This window comes from Cucurbita maxima, unplaced genomic scaffold, assembly GCF_002738345.1.
Source record: "Cucurbita maxima cultivar Rimu unplaced genomic scaffold, Cmax_1.0 Cma_Scf00007, whole genome shotgun sequence".
Taxonomy (NCBI): domain Eukaryota; kingdom Viridiplantae; phylum Streptophyta; class Magnoliopsida; order Cucurbitales; family Cucurbitaceae; genus Cucurbita; species Cucurbita maxima.
The window spans coordinates 4434388-4462347 of NW_019272023.1; the positions used below are offsets into that span (position 1 = coordinate 4434388).

At 35.2% G+C, this 27960-nt stretch overlaps 5 protein-coding genes across 30 annotated transcripts in view; 3 read left to right on the forward strand and 2 right to left on the reverse strand.

Moving 5' to 3' along the window:
* Positions 1–284: 284 nt before the first annotated feature.
* Positions 285–5088, forward strand: LOC111482515. 21 transcript variants are annotated; one of them, XM_023128342.1, is made up of 11 exons: positions 285–505; positions 614–708; positions 793–868; positions 954–1067; positions 2306–2555; positions 2968–3039; positions 3128–3201; positions 3327–3465; positions 3988–4068; positions 4173–4262; positions 4597–5088. In XM_023128342.1, exons 5-11 carry the CDS (start codon positions 2307–2309, stop codon positions 4678–4680), a joined length of 789 nt encoding a protein of 262 aa, XP_022984110.1. In that variant the 5' UTR covers positions 285–505; positions 614–708; positions 793–868; positions 954–1067; position 2306; the 3' UTR covers positions 4681–5088. The 21 variants fall into 21 exon arrangements, with proteins under 21 accessions (XP_022984110.1, XP_022984112.1, XP_022984114.1 ...); XM_023128344.1 differs by having other exon boundaries at positions 614–666; XM_023128346.1 differs by having other exon boundaries at positions 614–666; positions 829–868.
* Positions 3203–27960, reverse strand: part of LOC111482512 (homeobox-leucine zipper protein HDG11-like) — a 29715-nt gene continuing 4957 nt past the window's right edge. The window contains exons 11-13 of one of the 2 annotated variants that reach the window (XM_023128331.1): positions 27862–27886; positions 4552–4556; positions 3203–3214 (exon numbers count right to left, since the gene is read on the reverse strand). The gene's annotated coding sequence lies outside the window, so the exon portion shown is untranslated. Of the gene's footprint in view, positions 3215–4551; positions 4557–27727; positions 27887–27960 lie in introns of those variants that run through there. The other variant, XM_023128332.1, reaches the window with a different exon arrangement.
* On the forward strand, positions 5458–8620 carry LOC111482517. Of its 4 annotated transcripts, XM_023128365.1 has the most exons (8): positions 5458–5614; positions 6403–6544; positions 6642–6704; positions 6811–6858; positions 6966–7019; positions 8102–8159; positions 8353–8409; positions 8496–8620. In XM_023128365.1, the coding sequence occupies exons 2-7, from the start codon at positions 6458–6460 to the stop codon at positions 8376–8378; spliced, it is 336 nt and encodes a 111-aa protein (XP_022984133.1). In that variant the 5' UTR covers positions 5458–5614; positions 6403–6457; the 3' UTR covers positions 8379–8409; positions 8496–8620. The 4 variants fall into 4 exon arrangements, with proteins under 4 accessions (XP_022984133.1, XP_022984130.1, XP_022984131.1 ...); XM_023128362.1 differs by having other exon boundaries at positions 8353–8610; XM_023128363.1 differs by having other exon boundaries at positions 5473–5674; positions 8353–8610.
* LOC111482514 (EEF1A lysine methyltransferase 2-like) lies at positions 9290–13926 on the reverse strand. The gene is made up of 7 exons (XM_023128339.1): positions 13570–13926; positions 12652–12783; positions 11990–12190; positions 11729–11825; positions 10710–10813; positions 10518–10569; positions 9290–9837 (listed from the first exon to the last, which is right to left on the reverse strand). Exons 1-7 carry the CDS (start codon positions 13770–13772, stop codon positions 9616–9618), a joined length of 1011 nt encoding a protein of 336 aa, XP_022984107.1. The 5' UTR covers positions 13773–13926; the 3' UTR covers positions 9290–9615.
* Positions 14479–25221, forward strand: LOC111482513 (elongation factor Ts, mitochondrial-like). Of its 2 annotated transcripts, none has more exons than XM_023128336.1 (10): positions 14479–14658; positions 14890–15233; positions 15311–15483; positions 15651–15740; positions 18320–18494; positions 18840–19024; positions 19816–19941; positions 20294–20382; positions 24316–24367; positions 24798–25221. In XM_023128336.1, exons 2-9 carry the CDS (start codon positions 14912–14914, stop codon positions 24359–24361), a joined length of 1206 nt encoding a protein of 401 aa, XP_022984104.1. In that variant the 5' UTR covers positions 14479–14658; positions 14890–14911; the 3' UTR covers positions 24362–24367; positions 24798–25221. The 2 variants fall into 2 exon arrangements, with proteins under 2 accessions (XP_022984104.1, XP_022984105.1); XM_023128337.1 differs by having other exon boundaries at positions 14911–15233; positions 24800–25221.

Here is a 27960-nt window from a genome sequence, read left to right on the forward strand (position 1 = left end):
AGAAATGCCAAATAATATATATATATATTGAAAATAGGGTTTATAATATTATTTTTTTAAAATTTAAAAATAAAAACTAACGAATTATCATAATTATCGAATAGAACGAGAATTTCAAAAAAATTGGAGGAAGAAAACGAAAAATTGGCGAGATGGAAATATCACCGGAGAAATTGATGAGATTGGGATTTGTGAAGGAAGTGGTCTCTCTGAATTCCAATGGGCCCCCGCTTTGCGGCTGGAAGAATCTCTCGCGCTTTTCCTTCTCCTTCTCCCGCTACATTCTACAGAGAGATTCTTCTTTGCTTCTCTCAATCCATTTTCGCTACAAATAATCTGTTGTTTGTTGATTTGGGTTACTGAAATTATCAAATTTTCTTTGAAATGTTAATGGAATCATAAGAACACTCCATCTCTTGCTTCCTCTTTCAAAAATCAGCAGCAGGAGGAAAAGAAGGCTCATATTGTTTGTTTCTTCTATCGCACTAATTCTATTCCCATTTTCGTAAGCATCCTTGTTTCCTCTTTTTCTCTTGCATTTAATCTTAGTTCCTATGCTGTTCATAAGTTTTTGTCTGCAATGTGTTTGTTCATTTGCTAATCATGTTGGTAGCTGTTTGAAGGTTGCTGCCATTCTCTCTTTTTGTGCATTTTCGTTAATTTCAGGTTTTTCTCGATCTGGATTGCTGTTTTCTTGAATTTCTTCGGGTTTGGTTTCTGAGTTTTCTCTTTGTTTGGTTTATACTATTTAATCATATTGATTTAGTCTTGCTTGGTTTTTGATGTTTTGAGTTGTCATTTTCTCTTACATTCCTACATTTTTGCAAGATTTTTGTAACATCTTTCGTTCGATTGCTGCCAAAACTCGGTTAGTTTAACTATGAATAATGAGTTCAAACGTCTGAATCTGTTCAGAGGTCTTAGAACTAAGTTCTGGGGCAAAATCCTTGCAGTTTGTTCATAGTCCATAGGGCTCTTCCTACTAATTCTTGAGGAGGCTTTGCCTGTTAGAAGACCAATCTCCAGGGATGATAAGTATTTCAGAGTATTAAGTTTTCAAAATCAAGGTTTGAACCTTTAACTAAATCGAGTTGACTAAATTGTGCTTGGAGCATTGATGTAACTTTTTGAGTATCAGTGAAATGTCTCTTTTTTTCCTCCTAAAGAAAGACAAAAAGGATAACTGTAAGGAGCGTTTGGTTTTTCATGGCTCGTTTAACATTCAAATTTTTGTTCCCTTTCTCTTTTCTCCTGCAACTTATGATTATTTATTTATAGAATAATTATTATTACATTTGTCTAATCATCAGGTGAATTCAATGATTCTTTCCTCTTCTTTTTATTTTTATTTTTAATTTTTAAAGAACTGGGGAATCAGGATTTCATTCCTTGCATACTCATGGCCCACTTCATAGATCTTCGAGAAGCTTTGCCCACTCCGAAGCCAACTTTAGAAAACAACAAGAATTTCAAATTAGTAATTTTTTTACCTAGGAATCGGAATTGAACTCATGAGAAGAGGATATTTGTAAGAGCCTAAGCCTACCACTAGCAGATATTGTCCTCTTTGGGCTTTCCCTTTCGGGTTTCCCCTCTAGATTTTTAAAACGCGTTTACTAGGGAGAGGTTTTCACACCCTTATAAGGAATGCTTCGTTCTCCTCCCCAACCAATGTGGGATCTCACAATCCACCCCCCTTTGGGGCCCAGCGTCCTTGTTAACACCCGTTCCCTTCTCCAATCGATTTAATGTGGGACCCCTCAATCCACCCCCCTTCAAGGTCCAGCGTCCTTGTTGGCATACCGCTTTCTGTCCACCCCTCTTCGGGGCTCAGCCTCCTCGCTAGTATATCACCCGGTGTATGGCTCTGATACCATTTGTAACAGCCCAAACCCACCGCTAGCAGATATTGTCCTATTTGGACTTTCCCTTTCGGGCTTCCCTTCAAGGTTTTTAAAACGCGTCTACTAGGGAGAGGTTTCCACACCCTTATAAAGATTGCTTCGTTTTTCTCCCCAACCGACATGGAATCTCACAATATCTTATGATATCCCAATTCTAAGGACCTTACTAGTCACACCATCGCCCCATGGGTTGTAAACTCCAAAAGTTTCAAAATTTCTATTCTTTCTTTATTTTCTGCTAGATCTTTGAATTATACTATGTTGAGAAACAATCTGAATTGTCATGGATGTTGTTCACTGCAGCAAACAAAATTGATCTACATAGTTGTAAATGTTGTTTGGCTTATTTTATATGATTTTTTTGACATTCATTCATTCCAATGTTTACTGGGTCATTGAAGAATGGGGGAACATTTTGTGCTGTTGGTGGATCAGTTGCTCACAGAATCAAACCTTGAAGCTACTATTGAGAGAAAAAACCGAAATTGTCGTCCTATGGCCTCAACAAGTGCAGATAACATGATATCTTCCTTAAATATTGATGTTGAATTCATGCCATCTTCAAGTAAACTTGTTCAGTGCAGAATTTGTCATGATGAGGACGATGAATCAAAAATGGAGGCACCATGCTCTTGCTGTGGAAGCTTGAAGGTTAGATTTGGTATACTCAACACCAATTAGTGCTACTTAATCAATAAAACTCAGATAGCTTTTCTTTGAATCCCTCGTTTCCAAATTATGACTGACTAAACTGGTTTCAACAATGTTCCTGTTGATATTTTCTGCACGTTTCCAAATTATATGACTGACTAAACTGGTTTCAACAATGTTCTTATCGATATTTTCTGCATTTAGTTTCAGTCCAACTTTATATTTTCCCCCAAATCTTTGCCCCGGATGTTATAATATGCTATAAACACTTGCTAAGGCAGGTCCCTTGGTTTATATTTACTTGTTGCTAGACTGAAAATGTTAGAATCAGATTCATATCTTTATTCCTCACTGTGTTCGTTTAGATGGTTCACCTTGATAATTAGCTTCCAGTTAGTGTTGATAATTACAGTATGCTCATCGCAAGTGCGTTCAGCGGTGGTGCAACGAGAAAGGCAATACAATCTGTGAAATTTGCCACCAGGTCTGTTGTTTTTGTTCAAATAAATGAAAAATTCTTTAATACATAACTAACTTTATGGTCGTAAGAAGTCGTTTTTCTTGTACTGCAGGATTTTGAGCCAGGGTATACAGCACCACTCCCTGTATTATATTATGGAGATATTACTTCACCAGTTCATTTCAGGTTAACCATTTACCTCTCTCCCCTCAATGCAAGTTTCTCTAGTTTGCATTGTATATTCACTTATTGTTCGTTTATTTTTTAGACACTATTGATATAATATCACTGTCGTCGAATTGTGTTCTTAGGGAAAGTTGGGAGATGTCTAGACTGAACCTGCATGTACCTGCAGGAATGCCTGATCACGAGTATCCTGATTCTGACTTTGATGAATTCTTCACTCCTTCTCCAAGAAGCATATTGTGCTGCCGCATGGTTGCAGTAACTGTATTCCCTACCTCTTCATTTTACTTCATTTCCAGTTTCCTTATCTCTGTAAACAAATTTAAATGGATTGATAATTGGCTTTGCCTTCTGCACATAAAAGAAGTATTAAATGTTCTTGCTCGTTGATTCTTTTTCATTCACTTGTGAAGGGAGCAAAGCAAACATAGTTTTTGGTTTAAGTTCGAACATTCGTTCTTATTTTAGTCTTTGAACTTTCTATTAAGACTTTGAACATTCGTTCTTCTGCATGAACAAGTGTTTGATTCACTATTAGTAAGTTAAAGTATTGGGTCTTCAAGCATCAACGAAAAGAATTTAAGTAGTCATGTAATCTAAGTTTCGGAGACGAAATAGAGTATTAGAAGTCGATGGATTAAAATATAACGTTTTGAAGCTTAAGAATGAAAATGAAACAAGCATCAAAGTTCATATCTATAATACGATTTAAACCTGTATTCGCCTTGATTATATTTGACCAACAATCCCGAGTTTGAAACTTCTAATCGTATCTGTATGTTGCAGTTTATCGTTCTTCTCGTTTTGCGCCATACACTTCCAATTGTAATCAGTGGAGCTGGAGAGTATTCATTGACATTGTTAATGGTAGGCTTGTTTTCTCTGTTTCCCCTTCTACTTCTCCTTCCTTTGGCCCTCTTCCATTGTTGAGACCAATGAAGAACCATAAGTTCATGTGCTGTATGTTTCAGCTGCTGATCTTGAGAATTGTTGGAATCCTTCTACCAATCTATGTCATGGTTAGAGCATTTACTTCCATTCAACGACGGCGTCATTATCAGGTTAGTGATGCTGTTTATGCCTGGATTATTCGTTTCATCGTAAGAACTGCTTGGATTTGTGAAGAGGTCGATGCAGAATAGACATGAATTTTGTTGGGCTATTCTGTTATACGGTGCCTCATATGTAGTTAAAGTGCATTTAAGGACATTGTTGATCAACTTGAACGTAACTCAACTAATTAAAGCATATATTACCAACCATGATGAACATACAAGAGAGAGTGCACATTCCTGAAAATTTGCTCTGGTTATCTATTATCGTTGAGCTTGATGTCTAGCAGTTGTTTACATTCCCTTGATACGACGTTTGAGTATACTAGTATGCTTTTGGTAGGATCCCCGTCTTCGCCTCGCGACACCAGAGGACGAAAATGACTCGACAAACCATGCTCAATCGCGCTTCATCCACGTGAGATAGCAGTACATTCACCTCGTCTCTATGACGGAACCAACGTAAGCATAACGACGAGATGGAAACTGGTTGGATGTAATGCATAGAAGGTCATCAACACCATTCATGGTCCTTGCAGCGAGACTCGACCACGACCATGACCACGACCACGACCACAATCACGACCCAGTTATTTTCTGCAGTGAAGTTCATCATCTGTGGGGAGGCAGCTGAAACTTCTTTGGTTAAAATCAAACTTTTTATGCAATGGAATCGCTGGCTCACTTCACTCACTACTCTTTAATGTATAAAGTGTGTAATGGTTAGGAAGGGAAATCACTATTGCTTTCATATTGGCTCTTGAAATTATAAGATTGTAATTAAATTATGTTCTTACCATAACAAATTTGATTATTTCGGACGTTTAAATCTCCATATATCGTTGAACTCAAAATAATTTTTTGAAACGTTTATCTGTTTGCCTATAAAAATTTTCAGTTTTTGAAATATTTATCTGTTAAATTGTAAAAATCTCCATCTTTCTCCGAACAAAATAGTTAGAATATTAAAAAAAAAAGTAAAAATAAATATGCATCAAGATATGATATTAGTCGAGTCGAGTAATGAACTTATTCTTTTCGATGTTCATACTCTTAAATGAATAACGAACTTATTCTTTTTTAGGTTCATACGCTAGAGATTAGATATTTCTTTAACTTTAAAAAATCATATCAATCTTTTTTTTTAAGAAGAAAAAAAAAAAAAGAGTCAAATTCACTGTTTGGTTCAAAGTAGGCCACAAATGTACATGTGAAATTGCCGTTTACTATCAGCAATGGAAAGATTTTCAAACAAACAAACAAAATAATTTGGATCTGTCATTCTTCGAGCAGATCAGATCCAGACTCAAATTCATCGTCTTCATCCCACTTTGCCCATCGCCATTTTTGCAGCTTCAAAGGTAATGTTATTTTCATTATTATACCAATCCTCCTCCCTCTCCATTGCAATACGCGCCACCATAAGCTCCGTGTTCTTTTACTTTCTCTGTACCTGATGCTTCTCTATCTGTTTCGCTCGTTTTCTTTTTCTTTTCCTATCTGGTCGATAGTTTGATTTGTAGATTCATTTCTGATTGCTGTGTAATTCAATCAATAAAATTTTGGAATTAGAAAACCCTGTGTGTTCTCTGAAATCGAATATGGCGTATGTTTGTCGGTGGGGTTTTGTGGTCATTGGTATCGATTGTGTCTGGTTTAGCTGTATGCCGAGTTGGTGCTTGGGCACTATAAAGATGAATTGTTTGTGTGATGTTCAATCTTATAGGGACAGTAAGAAGATTTTGTTCTTCTTAGTTCTGAAGTTAATTAGGTAATATTCAGGATTTAAACATGGATCCATGGAGAGGGGAGTGAACACTGTAGTTCTTGGTCCTTCCTTATTATCTTTAGTTCTTCTTTAAAAGCTCTGTGCGTACGAGGGCATGAGGAAGGTTGAGTGAAGAACTTCCTGTTTCTGATATTGGATGGTATGCTTTCCGTTGATGAAATATTCTCATGTTTAATCTCTGATTTCTGTTTGTCTACTAAGAGCTCTGGCATAATGTTGGAGGGTTGGCTCCGCCCATCTATAATTTGCAGCTCGCTCTTGGATTGGTCTTTAAATTTCTCGAAGATAACGAGTGAACGATGCTGCCAGTTCATTGGCCCCCGACGTAGAACTAATGATTTCTTGAATTTTACCCTGCAGGCTGCAATTTTATAATTATTGGAGTTGCTGCTTAACTGAGCTTTACTAGTTAATCATGTCTGAGCATATCAAAGAGACTGAACGGCTGGATGGAGATGGACATGTTGGATCTGAAGAATCTATGCCGTCGTCTCGGAAGGAGGTTTATAACTTCATACATAAGAATCATCTGCAATAACCTCTAAATTTTGTTACAAATTTACCAATTCGTTGAAGTTGGAGGCTTATTTTCTCTACAGGAGGAAGTTATAAAGAAAAAATATGGAGGAATTGTTCCCAAGAAGCCACCGCTCATTTCTAAGGTAATTTTTCTGTTCTAAAAAATTATTTAGTATTTCAGTAAGATGTTCAATGAGATCCGTGCATCCTTCCACATGGGTGTCTGAAGCTTTTGAATCTCGATTTCAGGATCATGAACGTGCGTATTTTGATTCTGCTGATTGGGCATTGGGAAAGGTATTTCTGTTGTATAACTTATATTTCCATTTTTACTTGATTCTGAAATCAGTTCGCATAACTTCACTAATTGACTAATATATCCTCCTTTATTTATCTGATTGCAGCAAGGAGTTGAGAAGCCTAAAGGACCTTTACAAGCTCTTCGGCCAAAATTACAGGTTTGTGTGTGCGCATGCGTGCAGATATATATATTAACAGGAAATGAAACTTTTCATTATATTATGCATATGATATTCATTTCAAGTAGAAAACTTTTGATATCATTTTAGGGTAGAGATCAAGTAGTAACTCGTGCTGAACGGTTATCCATCTCAAAATTTAGATCTTGACCTCTGGAATAAAGTATTAAGGCATAACAACTTAGTTTCCATTTTATTTTCTGGTTTCTAATTTTAGTGTCTAGTTATTTCATCTTAACCTCCATCTGTTAATAATTATAATAAGAACAACATTGTAATTTATTGGAAGAAAGCTGCAAGAAGCTAAAAAGTGAAATGTCTGTACAAGGAGATGAACCAAAAAGATAGAAAGAAAGAAAGATAGTGTGCAAAGATAAACCAGGGAGAGAAACGTGTGGGTGAAAGGAAGTATATATTTAAAAAAATATGTAAGACAATATGTAAACAAGGGATAAATTAGAGAAAGTGTGAGAAAGCATACATAAAGAGAGACAGATGGGGAAAAAAATATTGGGAATGAATTTGGACATTTGAAAGTGCAAGTACTAAAATAAAATAAGTTTCAAATTACATGAACCAATCAAGTACAGTGACACTGAAGAGGTTTGCTACGAAAATAAAAGCTTGCCGAGATGTCATGTAATAGCCCAGCTCACTGCTAGCAAATATTGTCCTCTTTGGGTTCCCTTCTGGGTTATCCCTCAAGGTTTTAAAATGCGTCTGTTAGGGACATATACCCTTATAAGGAATGCTTCGTACCCCTCTCCAACCGACGTGGGATCTCACAAGTCAGAAGTGAAGAGTAATTAGACATTATGATTGAAAATGTTGAAAATAAATAATAGACATGACTTAATTTTGAGAAGGATGGTGCTTCCATTATCATATCTGCTACTATTTTTGCACAAATTCAAGGATTACTTCTTACTATGACAAGATATCCATACAATATGATGAAATGAGTTGTTAGTCTTGTAATTTCATTTATTGCCTTCTTTTATTGTTCTATCATCAAGCAGAAGGACTTTATGTGATTGCAATTTTTCTTTTCTCTTACATAGCCAACACAACAGCAAACACGATACAGGAAGTCTCCTTATGCTCCATCCGATGGCGAAGGTATGCTCTACCGTTGAAACTTAGCTCAAAAGAATCAACCTCAATTAAGTAAAAAAAAAAAAACTCCACATATATAATCTTGGAATTTCAGATACCAAACTTATTTTTTAACCCAAAAAAGGAGAAATTGTTTGTTCATTCTCTGACAACTCTAATGTACTGTTATGATATCGATATGTATTTATTCATGCAGATGGAGAAACTGCTCCGAATGAATAGGCAACTTCGAATGACTGAACAACTACTGCTGGTACTTGTGCTTGTTGCAGTTTTTTGTTGTATCTCACTCCTGTTGAATGCCTGTTTAGGTATGAGCAATCTTCTTTTGTTTTTTAGAATACAATTGCTCGGGTCGGGTCTGGATCTGTTCTTGTGCTTACACTAAGAATATCTATTGTGCGGAGAATGGTATTCGACATTAATCTATTTCATATTGTCATATTGTGATTGATGATCGTTTACAATGGTATTAATGAAACTTTTGAAAGGTTAGTGGTACTTTTGAACAAAGAACGGACAATTTTCAAGGTTATTTTTTTAATTATTATATATTTTTTTTTGTTACCGATCACAAAAATAATAGAAAAAAAGTATTTAGAGACAAAAAAGAAAGGAAAATCCACAAGTTCATAATCTAAATCAAATTTCTTTTATTTTTAAATGGATGTCATTTTCAAAATCGATATGACTCGAGACTTATTAGTCAATAATCATTCTCCAAACGAGAATGTGTGATAATGATTTCTCATCCTCATTTTCATTTGTGATGAGTAAATGAAATCTGAGTCAAATTGATGAAAGAAAGAAGTATAGGTTAAAAACTTGAATTAAAAAAAAAAAAAGATGTATTAAACCCAAACGACTTAGAACTTACAGATGACGTTTTCTAATAAACACTTCATCACCTACAGCAATTTGTAACTCTTTCTGTGTAATACCAAAGCAACATAGTTATTTTACAATTATATGTATATTGAGGCTTTCCTCTCTCCAAGACAACACAATAATAAACCAATTAACAATGAAGTACATTGATATTTAAAGACAATAATTTAGTAATGATTCCATAAGAAAAATAATATCAATTAGTCAAATTCGCATATAGCGTGATTGGCAGGTTGTGATTCATGTAGTTTGGAATATAGTTCATAGTTGTATGTTAAAATCCTGAGGAAGGCATTGATTCTCAATATCCCACCGACAAGAAGCAGCAATTCAGCAATTCTCCACTTTTACTCCCCACCGTAATTACATCAGTTCCCTAAGCAGAAGCTAAAAAGTCTGAAAAACAGTTCGAAGTTATAACAAGAACACAATCGAGTGGTTTCCAAGCCAAAAGAAAAAAAAAGTTTTGACTATTGGGAGGCAAACTGTGGTAGGCTCAAACACTACAAATCCATAGATGTGTCTAACATTCAAAAATGACTTCAATCTGAGATGACAAGCTAACACATAATCAGTTCCTAAGAAATGCCACTGTGGCAACGCGAGATCCCACAGATCCTCCAAAGGTGAATGTCGGGTAGGTACGAACATGATTGAGGTATTGAAATGTAGGCGATTCTCTTTGTGTTCCATTGGACGACTCTGATTCTGCAAAGGAATTAACCCTTCTTTGATTGAAGTTCTCAACTTCTTGCACAAGTTCATCTTTTGTACTGTTGCAGGAAGTGATCACCTACAGCAATTAACAATGGCAAGTCAGTTCACATTGCAGTTTCATCAAAGGATGCTACATGTCTATGCACAAGCTCCAACAGAACGAAATATAAAAATTTGCCAAAGGAGATGCAATGTAAAATGAGGAAAGTCACAGAGCTCACACGCATTGAATTTATCTCACGATATATGAAATATATAATAAGGGGAAAAGAAGAGCCTCGACCCAAAGAAGTTGCAATATTACACATGACCTTTAATAAATGTTTCAAAACTACCGGAGTAGAAATCCATTAGGACTTCAGACAGAAATTGAGACTTAGAACACTTGGAACAGGTGTGGTGGTGTTGGGTCCCAATTTCTGTTTCAAGTCACATTCACACTGTTACAACCTTCCAAGTCTCAATTTTTTGTCCTAACATTCTAATAAACTCCTACAGTAAGGGTAATTTAGAAACATTACGAGAGATGAAAGGTAATCTTGCAACTTTCGAAAGGTGAATATTTAAATATTGGCTCATAGAATTTAAAAATTTTAATGGTGGCCATAGGTTTTGAACTCTGAAGTACTTTTACTTCATCACTTAAGTCCCATGATATGAAAACACTAGGATACTTCATGGTCGTTCGCATGAAGTATATATTATTATTCTTCCCTTTTCTGCCAGATCGGTGAGAGGGGGAAAGAAAGACCTTACCAACAGCCCACCTGGAGCCACCAGTTTCGATACTGACTCCCAATACATGATCCTGGAAATAATTAAAAAAAAAGAATGTCCAATTACTTCGACCTTCTATGCAGTAATATCCATCGAACTGAAACTTGAAAACAACCAATTATCTAATTATTATGGAGCATATGCTGTGCCCAAATATTTGCTTGTCGTTACCTTTTAAGGGGACCTTCTGGATGCAATCCAATTGCATCTAAAGTGCCTTTATCCACAACGAGTTGAAATTGCCATTCCAACTTTGTCTCAAGAACATCATCAACCTAAGCCAATGTAAAACAATACAATTATGATGATCGCACTATATCACGCATAAACTGAATATAAAATGTTAAGCTTTAAAATTAAAAAAATGGACTAATATTTCCAATCCTGACTATTCACGAATCATAGAAATGTTGAGCTTCAAAATTTCTGCACACATGTCCATACATATACATATGGAATTAGACATTTCCATAGATAGGAGTAGCAAAAGGGTTGAGTAGAATAATTCTAAGACTGGTTGATAGGACATGAGTTTGTAACTTTTGTGCGTGTAAAATTCTGTATTTCCACTGACGCTGATAATTTCAAACTACACCATACAATGCTTGATCCCCGTAATTTAATAACCCAGTTATATAGCTCAATAAGGCATTGAACCAATGACCAGCTTGTATGATCCAAGGGCATTTTACAACTATCCCTATTTATTTAATATGTTTTTTGGAAATTAATTTACTCAACTTTAAAAAGTTTCACAAATAATCTCTAGACATCAAATCATGCTTGATATCAATGATTGACAGTATACAGACATGACAATCATTTCTTGAAACTTAGATGCAACATAATCTGACGAACAATTGGAAAGATTTATGAAGTTGACCAAACAGGTAATCCTCCAACTCTATTACATGCCTAATCTGTCTCCCAAATCAAAGTTGTCGATTGTCCCTTACAAAAGAGGAAAAAAAAAAAAAAAAAAAATATTGAGTCTATTTAGATCTAATTCTGAAAACTAAGATTTAAATTATTAAGATTTGAAAACTCAAGGATCAAATGATAAAAAAGACACAAGGATAGAAGGTAAGAACTATGTTCCATAGCACACCCAAGAGAGAGACAAGGTGATTTGTGAAGATTTTGAAAGAGAATAAGTACGGTAATCAAAATATCCTCATGCCAAGTCATACCAAAAATTTAATCTTGGAAAAACCATCTCGCTCTGCAAGGCTTCTAGCAAGATCTATTGCCCCTTCACTATAATCAGTTCCTGTCAAATTAGAGAATCTGCAAGCAAGTTCATGATGACAGACAGTAAGTGCCGAAAGCTTATGCCTTCAATTGGTAAATCTATTACGAAAAAGTTTATCCACTTGAAATAAGATATAAGTCAAAAAGAAAACCCTTCTCAAATGTTAGCAAGAATCAAAAGACAAAATTTCAAAACATACCCCTCCTTAGCAAGTTCTTGAAGCAGCAAACCATTTCCCGTCCCAATATCAAGTACACTCCAACTAGACAAGAATTTGGAACCCTGATCACCATTCAGTGACTTAACATTATCAGCTTGATTGGAAAACCGACCTTGCGAAACATCATAACACAAGCTTTTTGTCCAAGAAGCAACAGTTTCCATAACTTCAGGTCCAAACCTGAAGAATGAAGAAAGTATAAAAATAGAAAGCTAGATGAACAAATACAAGTCAAGTCTCTCTTTGATTCTCCCCGCCAATGAAGTTGTGCTTGTTTCTTAGCAAAAAAAATTCTTACCCAGTCAATCTAGAAAATCTACTTTATCTTTTCAATCACAGTTTAACAACACAAATTGCATTTAAAAGAACCATAGTCCTCAAGATGTATTATTGAGAAGAATTATCAGGTACAATAATCCTTTGAATGAACAATACCCAACATCATGTTCAAAAAGTTAAGAGTCTAAGAATAGTTCTTTAATTTCTCGATGGAACTAACAGTAGTACAGCACCAACATGTACACTGACAGGCAAAAGTGATTAGAGAAAATGATCTATAGTAGAATAGAACAGAAGGCCAGAAACATAATAACATTACAAGAATATAAGAAAACAAGATACCTTAAGCAATTCTTACGTACCAGACTTCACCAACATGACCATGTTCATGGAAGTTTGTCAATTCATCAGCATATTGAGAATCCCAATAACTTTGGAGACCTAGCATTGATGTCACATTTTCAGCATCTGGTTCTATCTCATCCTTGTCGGAACTGAAAATGTAACAAACCTTATTTAGAATGAAAATACGTTCATTATCAAAACCATTATATCAGATTAATAGTATCATTATATTATAATCTGGTCATGCAGTTAAAAATGGAATTTCAACTTTCTTGTTACAAAAATTCTAAGCAAAGGTTTCTTTGATATCCATGAGTGTATAAGTCTATTTATATGTATCTCGACTAATCTTGGGGGATAGCCATCAAACTCTACTACATTTTGTTGCTGAAGACACTCATAGGATATTAGATCCCAGTAAGTAGCTACCTTTAAACCTACTTCTTCATTAGTCCGGCCAACCCATGATGGCTTCTAATCAACTGTTATTGTGACAATAGTTAAAGCTAAAAGTTGCGAAACAAGGATCTAATCTCTGGGCAAATAAAAAAGGACACAATTACAAAGGTTCTCCCATTCCTCCAGATTGAAGAGCTAAAGGGAAAAACAGTATAGGAAGTCCACACGAAGTCCATTAGACTGAGGAAAGAAATAGCAAGAGATGGGGAAACGGGACTCTCCTCACACCTTCAGGAATTCAAGTGTCCGAGAAAGATAAACTACATGAACTGCACCGCGAAACTGTATTCATCTATTCCAGAAATCAACGAGAATAACATGATCACTGAATGCTTTAGGAATCAGTCTAACCAAAAGAAAAAAAAAACAACACGCCAAGTTCCCTACAGTCAAATAAAAACTGAGTTTTAAAACAGCGCGGTTTCAACTATTTCCAGTTAGATTCACACAGTTCGAAAGAAGAAACTACGCTACACCTGTAATCCGAAGCGGCACGAAAATTTCCAGCAGATAGAGCCTCGGCAGCGTCGGCATTACGCTGGTCATCGTCGAGGGTGCTACCATACTCACTCTTGATGGACCAAGAGTCAGCGGCGACCGAACGATCGTCGTCAGAGACCATATCAACGGCGGACGGAGCACCCCGAGCATCATCCGGCGTCAATCGCATCGCAGCCATGATCAGAAAAATGGAAGAAAAGAACAAAAAAAAAAAAACCCTAGAAGGAATCTGAGGAATGGAGTTGAACCGGAAAAAACTTGGTACGACACGGAGGCGATCACAGCGGACGGTGGGTCAAGCTTGTAATAAGACGTCAAATTTGGGCTTTCTTCTGCAAATATAATACAATATTGAGGTTGTTTTTGTTATTAAAAAAACATGATATTAATATCAATAATAACTATTTTAAATTTACATTTAATTAGATAAGTTTGAAAGTATTATTTGATGCTTTTGATTTTTTTTTTAGTTCGAGGATTCATTTTAGTTTTTTAGCTTTTAAATATTTATTTTAGTTTAGACCTTTATTTTTTAGCTTTTAAATATATATTAATAAATATAAAAATTTAGGTATCGTTCGATAATTATTTAATTTTTAAAAATTAATCTAAAAAATACCACATTCAAGTTAATTTTTGAAAATTACCAAGAATAGGCTTTAAAATTTTATTTTTTGTTTTTGCAAACGTTTAAAATAAAAATCATAGTAAAAAAATATAATTTTTAAAAACAAAAATAAAATAATATTTGAAAGCTTATTTAAGATAAAAATGGATTAAAGAAAGTGGAAGAAAAAAAAAACTCTGAATTGAAATCTTGGCAGGCCCAAAACGTGGGGTTTCATCAATTTCAAAGCCCAATCGCAGTCACCGTGTTCCCCTAGTTACCAGTACTGTAACACCACGACTCCATTTCTATTTGCTTGAATAAAATCACTCCGTCAAGCTTTGTTCATCGCTCCAAACAAGCAGAAAACTGGAAAAGTTCGGTTTGTATCATTGTATGTTGAATTAACCAGTCGTCCACCATCTTTATTCGTCTTCCCGTCCTGTGAAACGGCCTGGTATGGTTTCCGTGTCATTCTTTAGAGCATTCATATTCAATTCAAAGCTTAAACCTCTCTGTCACTAACCCCTTATTTACATTTTTCGTTGATTTTGCTCATTGGTAACCATTTCGGTGTTCTTGGTCGATTATTTCGATATATTGATGCTAAGTTTTATCCACTGTAATTGTTTGGGTCTTTTTTTTTTTTTTTTTTTTTTTTTTTTTTTTTTTTTTTTTTTGCTGCTTTNGATTGTTTTTTGAATGCTAGCATGGCGTTTTCTAGAGCTGCAAAACGTTCCCTTGGAATTATGATTGCTAACAGGCTGCTGAACAATGCTAGTCGACGTGGATTTTCCGGTTGCGCAACCAGTAGGATCTTTGTTGGTGAAGGTGTTCAATATGGAAGTTCAGTTCCCTACGCTTGCGATGCCAATTCTGTTCTTTATTCCAGACTTAGTCTGCTGAGAAGATTTAGTGTGGAAACCCCCGCCGGGTCGGACCAGATGAGTCTCATAAGGCAGCTGAGAGAAAGGACTAGTGCACCAATTAAAGACGTCAAGGCTGCTCTTATTGATTGCAATTGGGATATTGGTAAGACATCGTGATAGTTTCTGAAACTTTCTTTTGCTTTCGGTTTCATTGGCTTATATATAATGTTAGAAGTGCAGAAGCAGCACAGACAGAACTGCGAAAAAGAGGAAAGGTGCTGGCCCTGAAAAAGTCTTCTCGAACTGCTGCTGAAGGCCTTCTTGCCTTGGCCCAAAATGAAACCAAAGCTGTTGTTATTGAACTTAACTGCGAGACTGACTTTGTTGCTAGGAATGAGATTTTTCAATACTTGGTAAGTTTTTGATTGCCTTATTCATTTTTGTGCAACATTTCCATTTCAGTAGTGTGAATTACTATGCATGTAAATGATCATGTGTAGATTCTACGAATTGCTATAGTTTTCTTCTTCAAGAAACCTTGTTCTTTTGCTCATAAGATGTCGTTTTATTTTTATCCCAGGCTCTATCTTTAGCAAGGCAAGCATTGTTGTCTGAGAGTTTGTCTCATGACGTTTCCGGTACTTTTCCTGTTGGATTAGAGCAATTGGAGGTAAGATTTTTGTAAAAAAAATGATTGCTTTCTTCTTGAACTTCTGTTACTTAGTCTCATATTGTACGGATGCATGTAATGATGGGTGAAAATTAGCAAATACGGGTGGTATCAGTTGGATATCGACAGCTTAGGAGCCCTTAGAAAGCTATTTTCCATTGTCTTTGTAGTTTTCTTAAATTTATGAATTTCGCAGTAAAGAATGGTTTACATTCGATTGTAGGAGGACAATTTCTTTTTAAGAAATGAAAAATTCATCAATGAATATAAGATGATGTGGGGAGGATCAATTAATTGGAGATGGTCCTGTCTACTCAGGCTTCTTTTCTCTAATCTTCAAGTTGTTTATTCTTCTAACAATGACCCCATGCCTTGGTTTTTTCATCTTCCCAAGGGGATGGGGTACCGTTGCTTTGGGACAGCCATATGTGGCAAGAAATTATTGTTTTTCCTCTCTTCTGAATTATTCTCTAGTGTACCAGTTAGTGTGTCATTGGGAGTTGGGTTAAGAGTATGACTCATTTTAATATTTTTTTCTGACTGTACTACTTAGCCTTTTAGTTATTTTCACCTGTTTCCATAACCAACAATTGGGGCTTTTTCATGCAATTCTGGGTGGGCTAAACTCTGCACTCTCATTCTTCTTACTTGAATCTTTTTTCTTGTTTTAATATATATGTACAAATAACGACGAACAATCTGACGACTTGAAGAATCTTTTTTCTTATTGAACATAAAATGTCAAAGTCTCATGCTTTTGGTGGAAGATTATTGTTGAGAAAATAGAAAGAAGGTTGTCAACATGGTCATCACATTATACTTCAAAAGGCGGAAGACTTACCCTAATACAAGCCACATTATCCAACCTCCCTACCTACTATATGTCTCTATTTGAAATGCCACAAAAAGTGGCCGCGGATATAGAAAGACTTTTCAGAAATTACTTGTAGAAAGATAGTGCACAACTTGTTCATTGGAATATTATAAACCTCCCAACAGAAAAGGGAGGTCTCGGTCTTCTCTCGATAAGGAAGAAGAACACATCTCTCCTCGCCAAATGGATATGGAGATATCATCACGAAGAAAAGGCCTTATGGCGAAATCTTATAAAGGCTAAATATACTCCTACATCAAACAAAGATCACCTCCCTCCATCTTCTACAAAAGGGCCTTGGAAGTACATAAAGAAACATCAAAATCTCATCACCCACCGAACTTGCCATAAGGTGGGGAATGGGGGAAGCACATCATTTTGGACCAACCCATGGATTGAAAACACCACGCTAGCTTTGAAGTATCTACTTTTGTACAGGCTTTCTCACAACAAAAAAGCCACGATTAAAGAAACGTGGAATGTTGTCAACAAATTTTGGGACTTGAAGCTTGGGAGGAATCTAAAGGATAATGAAGCAACAGGGCTGAATTAAGCCTTGACCTTGCCCCTGTGGTATTGTCAAACAAAGAAGACTCACTAACTTGACTCCCCAGCGCAGACGGGGTCTTTTCTACAAAATCCTTGATGATGGACATGGGGGAAAAAGTAGAAGCAATAAATCCCACGCTAGCAAAGACAATATGGAAAGGACATCAACCTAAAAAGGTGAAGTTCTTCCTTTGGGAAATAGCGCATAAAGCCATCATTACAAGTGAAAATCTTCAAAAAAGAATGCCTTACATCACCCTCTCTCCAAATTGGTGTCCACTATGCAAGAAAGCAAACGAATCACAAAGTCACTTGTTTATGGAATGCACATACACTCAAAATTTTTGGACAACGATTCTCAATATATTCGGATGACATCTCACATTTCCTAGGGAGGTAAAGGATTTTTTGGATATGGCCTTAACGTACCACCCTTTCAAGAACGCAAAAGCCCTATTATGGAAAAACCTCATCATGGCTTTCTTTTGAAATCTGTGGAAAGAAAGAAATTAGAGAATATTTGCAGAAACGACACAGACCTACACAAAACTTTTTGACAATGTTGTTTACCAAGCTATATCTTGGTGTAAACTGTCTAATATTTTTACTTCCTATAGTTATACCTCTCTCATTGCAAATTGGGAAGGTCTTTTGTAAACATCATGGATTATACATCCCTCTTGTAAATTTTACTCATCAATGAAATTGTCTCTTATAAAAAAAAAACATAAAATGTCAAAGTTCTGCTTGTAATGTCACTTGATCATTGATTTCCAAATCCGTGTGGTGAGAGTGCTTTTGATGGCAATGCTATGAAGTTGTGAACTGCTGTAATTTCACTGGTAATACCTTATATAGAAGTGGTATGGAGGGCTGAAAGCATTCCTCAGACGATGTCTCAATTTATTCGTTGTCCTCATAAATAATCATTTCCCCTTAATTGCTGAAAACCAGGTGTTAATGGACATTCTCATAATTTGGGTCGTGTATTGTTGAAAAACTTGGATAATATTCCCATAATTTTGATTAAAATCAGATGTAAAGAGATATTTTCTTATTATTATTCATCATTTCTAATTGTAATTATATTATAACAAATCCTATTTGGCATATCGAATCAATATTTGTATATAATGGAATTCTTGCCACTTGTCAGGGAATGAAATTAAATCTCGAACACCCAAAAATTAATGGAGAAACAACAGCTCTTAATGCAGTTACTGAAGTAGCAGCCATAATGGGGGAGAATATTAAGCTAAGACGAGGTTTTTCGATGTCTTCTTCTTCAAGTGGTGTTATTTCTACATACCTCCACACAAGTCCTCATCCAGGTACTCTAATTCAAACTGCCTTGTCCTGTTTTAGGGATGGGATATATTTTTCCTTGGGTGCTGACATTCAGGTGTTTGGGCTTTGAACTTTGAAGAGCATTCAACTTATCCTGAATGGTGCATGCTTTTGTATTTAATCATGGATGCTTGTAGTTGTTCTACCCTACTTTCCTTAGATAATTTGCTGAATGCTTATGAATTTTGTGCGTAGTGAACTTAGGAATTAAGACCAAAATTTTCTCTTTATGTCTAATAAATGACATTCCACAAATGCCAAAATTAGAGTCGACTAAGTCTGGTGCCTTTATATATATATTCTTAACCTTCATTTTGTGTATTTTTCAGGTTTGGGTCGTATTGCTGGAATTTTGTCTCTTGAAGTTGAGGGTGGTAATTCAAAATCAGATGCTCTTCAACGTGTTGGATCAGAATTAGCAATGCATGTAGTGGCTGCAAAGCCGTTGTTCTTGACAAAGGAACTCGTTGCTTCTGACGCATTAGAGAATGAACGTGAAGTTCTCAAGTCTCAGGTCTGTGTAATATGTACAATTTTATGGAACTTCGGTTTTTCACTGGAAATTATTGCAAGGTCGTATTTTTTTTCCACTATTATTTTCTTCTCCACACCCTTTTCGATTTCAATATTGCCTTACGTATTGGTTGATTGTCATTTGTATTGAATTTTTATCTGGGTCAGTTTTTTGCTTAAGAATGGAGCTAGATGACACACAAGTGTGCACACACAAAACGGTATTGAAAACCATCTCTTGAGGACAGAGAGTTTGGCACTAAACACAAAAAGATCGCCAAACTTTTGTCTATTTGTTATGTCTATTTATTTATGAATTCAGACAAGGTGGGTGGGGCATGATGGGAATTCAAAATGAATTCAAGCCTGTAGACGAAAGGGGCAGAAGGTTAAATTTTAAAAACATTGTAGGCTACAATCCTCGAAATAGAAAGTTAAATATTTTAAAGAAAATATTAAATTATAAATTATAGGTTTATGAACTATTAGACTTAGTGTGTATTTAGTCTCCATAATTTAAAAAATTCTAATAGGCACCTAGACCTTCAATCTTGTTGTCCTTACCGTTAATTATGACAGACTTTTTTTTTTTTTTGTTAAATGCTCAGTGGCACGTCTGTTGTTATTTCCTGGACTTGTCATAGTTACATTCATTTTGTTTTTTTTAAATATTATTATTTTCCACTATGAATTGTGACGTTGATTACTTTGTGGTATTTGATATCTTATTTTAGTTATATCATATTTTATGATAGTTTAATGTAATATTTATATAAACCTTTCATATGTCAGGCTGAAACAACTGGCAAATCTCAAATGGCTATAGAAAAGATGGTTGAAGGTCGTTTGCGGAAGTACATGGAAGAAGTTGTCCTGATGGAGCAGAAGTTTATTGTTAATGATAGTGTAAATGTCAAGGTGAGGTGCCAATCATATTCCCAATTTATATCTTCTCAAGAATCAATTAAGTATGCTGATAAAGTTGAATAATGCGAATGGTTGGTGGAAGTGTCTTCGGTTTATCATATTGAATTCTGATGCTTTTATTTAAGGTTACAAATCTTTTTTTTTATTTATTTTTTATTTTTTATGTATTGCCTTTAAATATTTGATGTATTAGTACATTTAATGTCCAAGCATAATGACATATTAGTTTAGTTGTATATTTTGAAGTTATTCAACATTTATTTTGTGCTAGCCACCGTAGTTTAGGTGTACAGCATCTTTTAGATCTCCGGTTTAATTGTGATACGTTGGAACTATTTTTCAGACGTTGTTGGAAAACCTGTCCAAGGAAGTGGGTTCGCCAGTGAAGATTGGAAACTTTCTAAGAGTTGGAGTCGGGGAAGGAATTGATAGGTACACTCTACTTATATGTCATAGTGGTCTTATGATGTATCATTCTTTTTGAATGGAAGGGTTTCACTAACTAGTTACGCTCCTCTTCATTGACTTTTCCTAGTTCGGTTTAACGTGTCATACTCATCATTTGTATGAGTTACGTCAAAGGTCTAGTTAACTTCTCTAAAATAAGAATTCCAAACCTAAAGTTATTTAGGTAACAAATGGACTTCTGAGTTGGCTATGGTGGTGGAAGAGACTTTGATTGTTGCTCTTGCCTGTAGATCCAAAATTTCAGTACAAAAGTAGCTCTTCACCATTGTTTGACGTCTTTATTTGATGTAAAGTTTCAAGCAATGTTTTGGAAGATGTGAGCCGAGGCTCTTTTTACTTTTAAGGAGAAGGGTAACATGAAGCCTCAATTTAAATAAAAATAAAAAACATGTATTATAAAATATAATAAGTATATAGAAGTATAAAGGGAAAAAATTGTTAGAACTTCATCATATTTTTGAAGCAGACAAACTTTTCATTGATAAATGAAATGGAAATGTTGTCAAACTTTTTTGTCTTCAATGTTGTTTTCTTAAACCTTACTGGTAAAAGTCTAAGTTGCCCAACTCTTGGTATGTTGGTATTAAATGCACAATTGAATGTTTATATAAGAATAAAAAAAAAAAATTAGTATTATCCTTCATGCCATTTAAGGTACAATGCCCCAAGCTCAATCATTTAGGATTTGAATCAAGATCTGAAAATGAAATCCAACACATCCCTTGCACATCCAATTGGGTTGTGTGACCTTACTTGTCTCAAAGACTTGCAAGAGGGAAGACTAGCTCCATAGGTCAGTGTGTTCTTTCAAAATACTTTGTTCTCACTCACTTTTTTTCTTAGAAAAATTAAAATTTTAAGAGGTTTTAGGAATGCTTCAATTCAAGCATGTGTAACATTGAGGTTCCTATGATTGAGCTACCAAAAAGGAAAATGCATCGTGTTGGAATATACGTAGTAACTATCCATATATTTTTAAGTCTTTATTACCCATAATTTCATATCCTCATAACTCCTTTCAATAAAATCCTAGTCCACAACATTTGAGTTTCCAGTAGCAAATACCTTTCTCTGCTGGTGAGTTTGTCTAATTGCACTAGTTGGGTTCGAATGCGAGGATTGGTCCCCACCTCTTGGAGTATTCTTCTTGGGGCAACTTAGTGTCATATGTCTTTCCTGGCCATATTTAAAGCATACAATAGTCCCCTGCAAACAACGCCCTTTGTGATGCCATCCAAACGTGCTGCACATTGGTTTATCTTTACTAGTGCCTTCTTGTCGGTTAGATTGTTGTTTTTGAGCTTGAACTTGGTGTGGTCTTCGAGGTATGTTGAGATTGCTAAGAATTAGAAAATGTTTGGTTGAATTTCCTCTTTTGCCCCGAGAAAGAAATTGGTCCCAAGGGCATTGCGATCCACTAGACAAACAATTGTCAATCAATTCTGCTGCTCGAAGAGTTGTAGTAAGTCCAATGGAGAGAGAGCAACCACAAAGGCCCAAGTCTCATTCTTCAAACTCATAATAAAATGCCCGTTCTTCTTGGCCTTTGTATCCACAAGCTGTGGGAAAAAATGGACAATTTTGTGAATTCCCTCTCATACTCCTCTACTGTCTGGTTATCTTGTTTGAGGTGCATGAACTGTACTTGCTTCTTGAATTGATTTATAGTCGGGACTGTCAGGAGAAATCTTTTTTAAACTGCAACCAGGCAACTGAGTCCCTATTAACATCAATAGATCTTTTGCAAACGTCCCACAGTTACGTCTTTTACATTTGGTACCAGTTGCCCCAAGAAGAATATTGCAGGCATTGGGAACCAACCCTCCAGTTCGAATCAAGCTAGTGTTGTGTGTTATACATCAGTAGGGAAAGATATTTACTGCCACTCGATAAGAAGTGAGAAACTCAAACATTGTAGCGACAGTTACGTTAACTATTCTTAGACATTATGCATTTGTGTTGTTTAACTCAGGTTCTACTAATTTGTTAATATTTACCTCGTTTACGAGTCAAGCTAAGTTAGAGTTGGAACTTGTTTGTTTCTACACGAACAAGGGTGATTTTGTTGTTAGCCAACGAAAAAGTAAAAGCTTGCCAAGTGTTGGTGTCATATCATTTGTTGAATGTGGCAATTATGGTCTTGGACATGAATGACTTTGATGTAATTCTCGGCATGGAACGGTTGGCCAAGAATCGTCCCAACATTGATTATTATCATAAGGAAGTTGTGTTCAGAAAACCATCGAGAACAAGTTTCAAGGTTGAGGGGATGGGGCCTATTGGCTAATTGATTGACATTAGATGTACTTGAGTAGCAGTGGGTTTGGTGCCGATTGTTAGGGAGTTCGCAAATTTGTTCCTTGAGGACCTTTCAGTTTATAACTAGTATTGGAGGTAGATTTCAACTTAGAGCTTGAGTTGGGAATAACTCCCATTTCTAAGTCTCATATAGAATTGCCCAACAGAGTTGAAGGAGCGAAAATCATAGATATAGGAATTGTTAGATGATAGAGGCTTCATATGCTTTAGTATCTTGCCATAGGGTGCATTGGTTTTGACTATGAAGAGAAAGGACGAATCCTTGCAACTAAATACAAACTACTGTGAGCTCAACAAGCTATTCCCTCCTTTTCGATGGTCACTCTAAGTTAACGTGCTTCATTTGGAGCAATCTTATGTTGAGTTACTTCCTGAGAGTTTTCTAAAGCATGTGAGTGAATACGAAACATGCTGAAAGGACCCATGTTGGTCTCGCCAGCCATTTGAGACCAGTAAGGTGATGTGACCTAATTGCTAGGAATCCAAGTGAACATTGGGGCCGTATACCAAATCTGAATTCCTAATCCTAGGTCAAGGATATTACAAATGGTATCAAAGTGGATTCTCTCTGGATAGGATGTGGTTCGAGGAAGCCAAGACAAGTTGGTGGGCCTGTGAAACTCAAGTAGAAGAGGGGTACATGAATGAACTGAGATCACATTTGAATGAGAGAGATCTTGAGGATATGCAACTATGGTTAAGAAAGACTTAAAATAATTGATAAGAACTACCTATATCAACAAGGCGCATCTTCCTTTTTTGGTGGCTCAATCACATAATTCTAAGGTTAAGTGTTTGGCTTGAAGCAATTCTATGTTGGATGATCCTAGGAATTGTTCTAAAAAGCATGTGAGTAAGGATCAGACATGCTGAAATGACTTGTGTTATTGGTCTATAAAAACGGTTTTCACACATGAGAGTCGATCGAGACAAGTAAGGTGACATGGCTAGATCGTAGGGGATGCAATAGAATGTTAGAGCTGTGTGCCTAATCTTGGTCTTGGGGATGCAGAGAAGGTAACAATAAAGAACAAGTACTCACCTCCTAGCGTTAATGATCTTTTCGATCAATTATAGGGAGAAATTGTATATTTTACAATTGACCAGCAGTTAGACTGCTACTAGTTGAGGATAAGAGACAAGGATATTTCCAAGACGACTTTCATGTCTAGGTATGGACATTACAAATTTTCTTTAATGTCTTTTGGGCTAACTAATGCATCTGCAGTTTTCATAGTGTGTAGAGAGTTTTTTGAAACCTTCGTGATTGTGTTTATTAATGGCATTAGAGCAATTTTGAATCCTAAGCTTGGAGTCAAGATGTAAAGGCTCCAAGCCTTAGTGCATTGTCATCAGGGGCATAGGTTTCTTATGATCATAAGAGGATGCATCACTCGAGTTTAAAGATTCGTGCCTTGTCCAAATACTTGGAGCATTAGTTCTTGTATAATTTCCTTGTCTTTGATGTGTTAAAGAACTTTTCTCTTTTTAAATGAATTTTAATTTAATGAAATGCTTTACGGACAGTGTGTCAACCTGATGGGTCTAATCTTTCATTATTTTCACTGTAAATTGCAGGCTGGAAACGTTGGATTCATCTGAGCCTGTGGCTCAAGCTGCATAAATATAGGTAATGCTTTTGCAGGGATGTTATAGTGTAGTTTTAAAGTGGCCTAGATAGTTTTTTCCCCTTAATTTTTTTCCCTTATCTTTGAAGAAGTTTGATGGTACAATGGACGTTTAGTCTAAATTGTCCTTTTTGGCTTCTCGGACTTCACTGACCAAGCTTGTCAAAGATCCTCTTTAATGTTGCAAGCTCGATATTATTTGTTTTGCATTTTTGTTAATAAGTTCTTGTGGGTTTTCTAATCTAAGATAATTGTAATAACACTAATTGATGAACATTGTACGTTTTACCATTTTTGTAATTAGGGGGAGAGGAAGAGTAGTTATTGAACTACAACTGCAATAATCACTAATTGATTTGTGTTTTACATTTTATGATACTTGTTATTAAATTTTCAAACTGTCACGTTTGTAATATTGTTTGTATATTGCAGAGGTCTGGTACTAGCTCTACAATTTATTAAGTTCCATAGCATCCTCAGTCGCTGCAGAACTTTTCAGGAGCAAGCATCTAGCAGAGATTTTCTCCCCCCTTGCTTTTAGCATTACAAGGATTGTATGTATTGGCTAGAAACCCTTTGCGTAACGCCACGCTGCATTTTTGTTTATCGTTCATGCCTGATTACAAGATCGACTGGCCAATAAATTTTGAAATCAGGGTCAGTTGAGAGTTTGTGTTACTTCACACAAACTGTGCTTCTTATTTATTCATGAAACTAGATTCTCTTACAAGTAACAACCCCACAATATCCTGAGGTTGTTCTTATGAAATTTATAAGGGAATAGATGTTATAAGTTGTGGCTATTGAAGTTATTATCACATTACCACTTTGAGCTTGGGAGTCCTGTTGCTATTAATTGTATGTTTAGTTTGTGGTTTTGATATGTTAGACATTTTGATGATCTCCGGGAACTCCATTATGAAAGTTTTTCTCAAGTTCTTTGGTTTTTTCTCTGTTGTCTTCTAGAAACTAAGTTCACAAGAAAATTTGTAGTACTTTCAGGTGGATTTTTGCGAGTTGGGAGTAAGATTCAAGATCTATTTATTAGTTCATTTAGGGGGAAGAGTTTGAATCTTATGGTACTCAATAGTTACTCTTGTTTTGATTGTGTTCTTAGATGATTTGAGGATCAGGTTCTTTTTTCCCCATAGACAGCAAGGGATGTTATGTTTGTAAAGAGAAAAAGGTCCTTTTATTGTGTTGAACCAAGGGTTGGCTTAACTTTACTAGGGAGTTATGGCCTAATAATCCATTAATAAAACTACTTTTCTAGGCACATATGAAAAGCAGAAATTGAAAGAACAATGATGCAAATTCCTTGCCTACAAAATAAAATGGGATGTCACGTGTCTTGACATTCTATGGAGGATGGAGATTAAATTTGGTTTAGCGCATTGATTGAGATTTTCCTTTCAGTAATTCTCTATCAATTATGCAATATCAAACAAAATTAAATTTCGTTAATGGACTGTAATTAAAGGACGTCAAACACTACTAAATGTGGAGTCATGAAAGCTTTCACTTCTAAAGTTGAGTTGAATGTGTAGGAGAATCTTCATTTAAGTGTGAATGGGAGAAAGTGGAGAGAGATTTCTCTTTATTAACTTGATGGGTCCGACAAGATTATATTCTTCATCTCCATCTCGGCCCTAATCCCTATATTCTTGTCTTTGCCCTAATCCCTATATTCTTGTCTCTGCCCTAATCCCATCTTGCGTGAGTTGAAAATTATATTATATTTTTTCTTATAAAATATTACTCGATTCATTAGGAGTTTTTACATTTTTTAATTGAAATTGTCCATTAATTTTTCTTATATATGAATATGTTTTCTATAATAATATATATATTATATATATAAGAAAATGGGAAAAAAATTTGGAGGAGAAACCTTGAAAAAATTTTATGCAGACTCTACTCTAATTCCTACGAAAAATGAAAATTTTTATAGGGATGAAAAGTAAATTAGGAGGAGATGGAGATAGAGAAAGCTTTTCTCGTCTCATATCCTATCTTGTAGATATCTCTACTAAAGTTTTTAGATACTCTAAAGTTTATGCAAACAGAGAACCGCGTTAAGTCCTTAGCAATATTCCCTTTTGTTCACCATATTCTATTATAGAAAACTAAGATAAAAAAAATTAATATCACAACATGGTAGAAATTTAGGTGAGACATTGGTCGCAATAAAAATTTAAGTTTATGACGGTTTAAACGAATCGAGGTGATGATTCTTTGATGTTAAAGCATTAATCATTAGTTTAGTAGCATTTTTAACCGGACGATATTATTACATCTCATCTTTATCTTCTCCGGGTCAGTACGATTTAATCTTGTGGGCATGTTGGAGTATTTTTTTCTTTTTTTTTTTTTCTTGTCCCATAAAAAGATAGAATATTCCAAAAAAGGGAGTCATTTTTGTTGGTCAAAAGATAGAAAATGGTTTGAACACATTACCAAAGAAAGGCTTAGGTATCTGTTTTGTGCATTTCATTATTAAGGAAACAATGTTATTGAGTTTTCCCAAAAATATAATGTGAGAGTGAAGCATTTGTATGAAGCTTTGGTCAATTAGGGTTCCAAATATTTTCCATATTAAAGGAAGGGACAGCCATTTTTCACCTTTACCTTCCAAACCAAAAATATTCCTTTTTTTTTTTTTTTTTTTTTTTTTTTTTAGAATATCAATTTTGTAGAAAATATTCAAGGTAATCATGAGCCGATATTATTCTTTTTGAAAATTTTCTTCGGGGTTTTCCCTCAAAATTTTAAAACGTGTCTATAGAGAGAAGAACAAAACATTCCATATAAGAGTGTGGAAACCTCTCTTTAATAGACGCGTTTTAAAATTGTAAGGCTGACGGTAATACGTAACAGACCAAAGTGAACAATATCTATTAAAAGTGGGCTTAACGTGTCTGTAAAGAGTAGAATGAAACATATCTATTAGAAGTGGGCTTAACGTGTCTGTAAAGAGTAGAATGAAACATTTTTTTACAAGAGTGGAAACCTCTCATAATAGATATGTTTAAAATCTGCAAAACTGCAAGATTGGTGACGAAGTAACATGCCAAAATAGACAATATTTGTTGTTAGCATGTGCTTGAGCGGTTACATGCTCACTTTTATTCTTATATATTTGTTAGCATGGGCTTGAGCGGTTTCATGCTAACTTTTATTCTGAGTTTTGCATAAAAACTCATTTTCTCTAATTAAATTAAAAATTTAATGGAGAATTTAATGATTGAAATTAAATTTACACCTACTTATTTAAGATTTTAACTTTTCTTTTTTAATAATCACTTAGCCATTTTCAGATTGGTCGCAATAAGTGCATAATCTATGATTAACTTAGGAACAAATAAACATTCAAATTATAATGTTAATAAAATGATTATAATATTTGTCACAATACAAAGAAAAGAATCACTCTAATGAAACAGTGAAGTTCTAAAATTAAAGAAGCAACTAAGACCTGCTTGTAAAATAGCCCAACAAGTTCCTACAACACAAAAAAAAAAAAAAAAAAAAAAAAAAAAAAAAAAAAAAAAAAAAAAAAAAAAAAAAAAAAAAAAAAAAAAAAAAAAAAAAAAAA

Bases quoted from the DNA above. Each gene is read 5' to 3' on its own strand.
- LOC111482513 (XM_023128336.1), top strand. From the start codon at position 14,912: ATGGCGTTTTCTAGAGCTGCAAAACGTTCCCTTGGAATTATGATTGCT. The intron at 15,741-18,319 runs GTAAGATTTTTG...GCCACTTGTCAG, and splicing joins TTGGATTAGAGCAATTGGAG to GGAATGAAATTAAATCTCGA. The intron at 19,942-20,293 runs GTGAGGTGCCAA...ACTATTTTTCAG, and splicing joins ATGATAGTGTAAATGTCAAG to ACGTTGTTGGAAAACCTGTC.
- LOC111482514 (XM_023128339.1), bottom strand. From the start codon at position 13,772: ATGGCTGCGATGCGATTGACGCCGGATGATGCTCGGGGTGCTCCGTCC. The intron at 12,191-12,651 runs GTACGTAAGAAT...TTCATTCTTCAG, and splicing joins GGTCATGTTGGTGAAGTCTG to GTTTGGACCTGAAGTTATGG. The intron at 11,826-11,989 runs GTATGTTTTGAA...ACTTGCTTGCAG, and splicing joins CAAGAACTTGCTAAGGAGGG to ATTCTCTAATTTGACAGGAA.
- LOC111482517 (XM_023128365.1), top strand. From the start codon at position 6,458: ATGTCTGAGCATATCAAAGAGACTGAACGGCTGGATGGAGATGGACAT. The intron at 7,020-8,101 runs GTTTGTGTGTGC...TCTCTTACATAG, and splicing joins CTCTTCGGCCAAAATTACAG to CCAACACAACAGCAAACACG. The intron at 8,160-8,352 runs GTATGCTCTACC...TTATTCATGCAG, and splicing joins TGCTCCATCCGATGGCGAAG to ATGGAGAAACTGCTCCGAAT.
- LOC111482515 (XM_023128342.1), top strand. From the start codon at position 2,307: ATGGGGGAACATTTTGTGCTGTTGGTGGATCAGTTGCTCACAGAATCA. The intron at 3,040-3,127 runs GTCTGTTGTTTT...CTTGTACTGCAG, and splicing joins TCTGTGAAATTTGCCACCAG to GATTTTGAGCCAGGGTATAC. The intron at 3,466-3,987 runs GTATTCCCTACC...TGTATGTTGCAG, and splicing joins GCCGCATGGTTGCAGTAACT to TTTATCGTTCTTCTCGTTTT.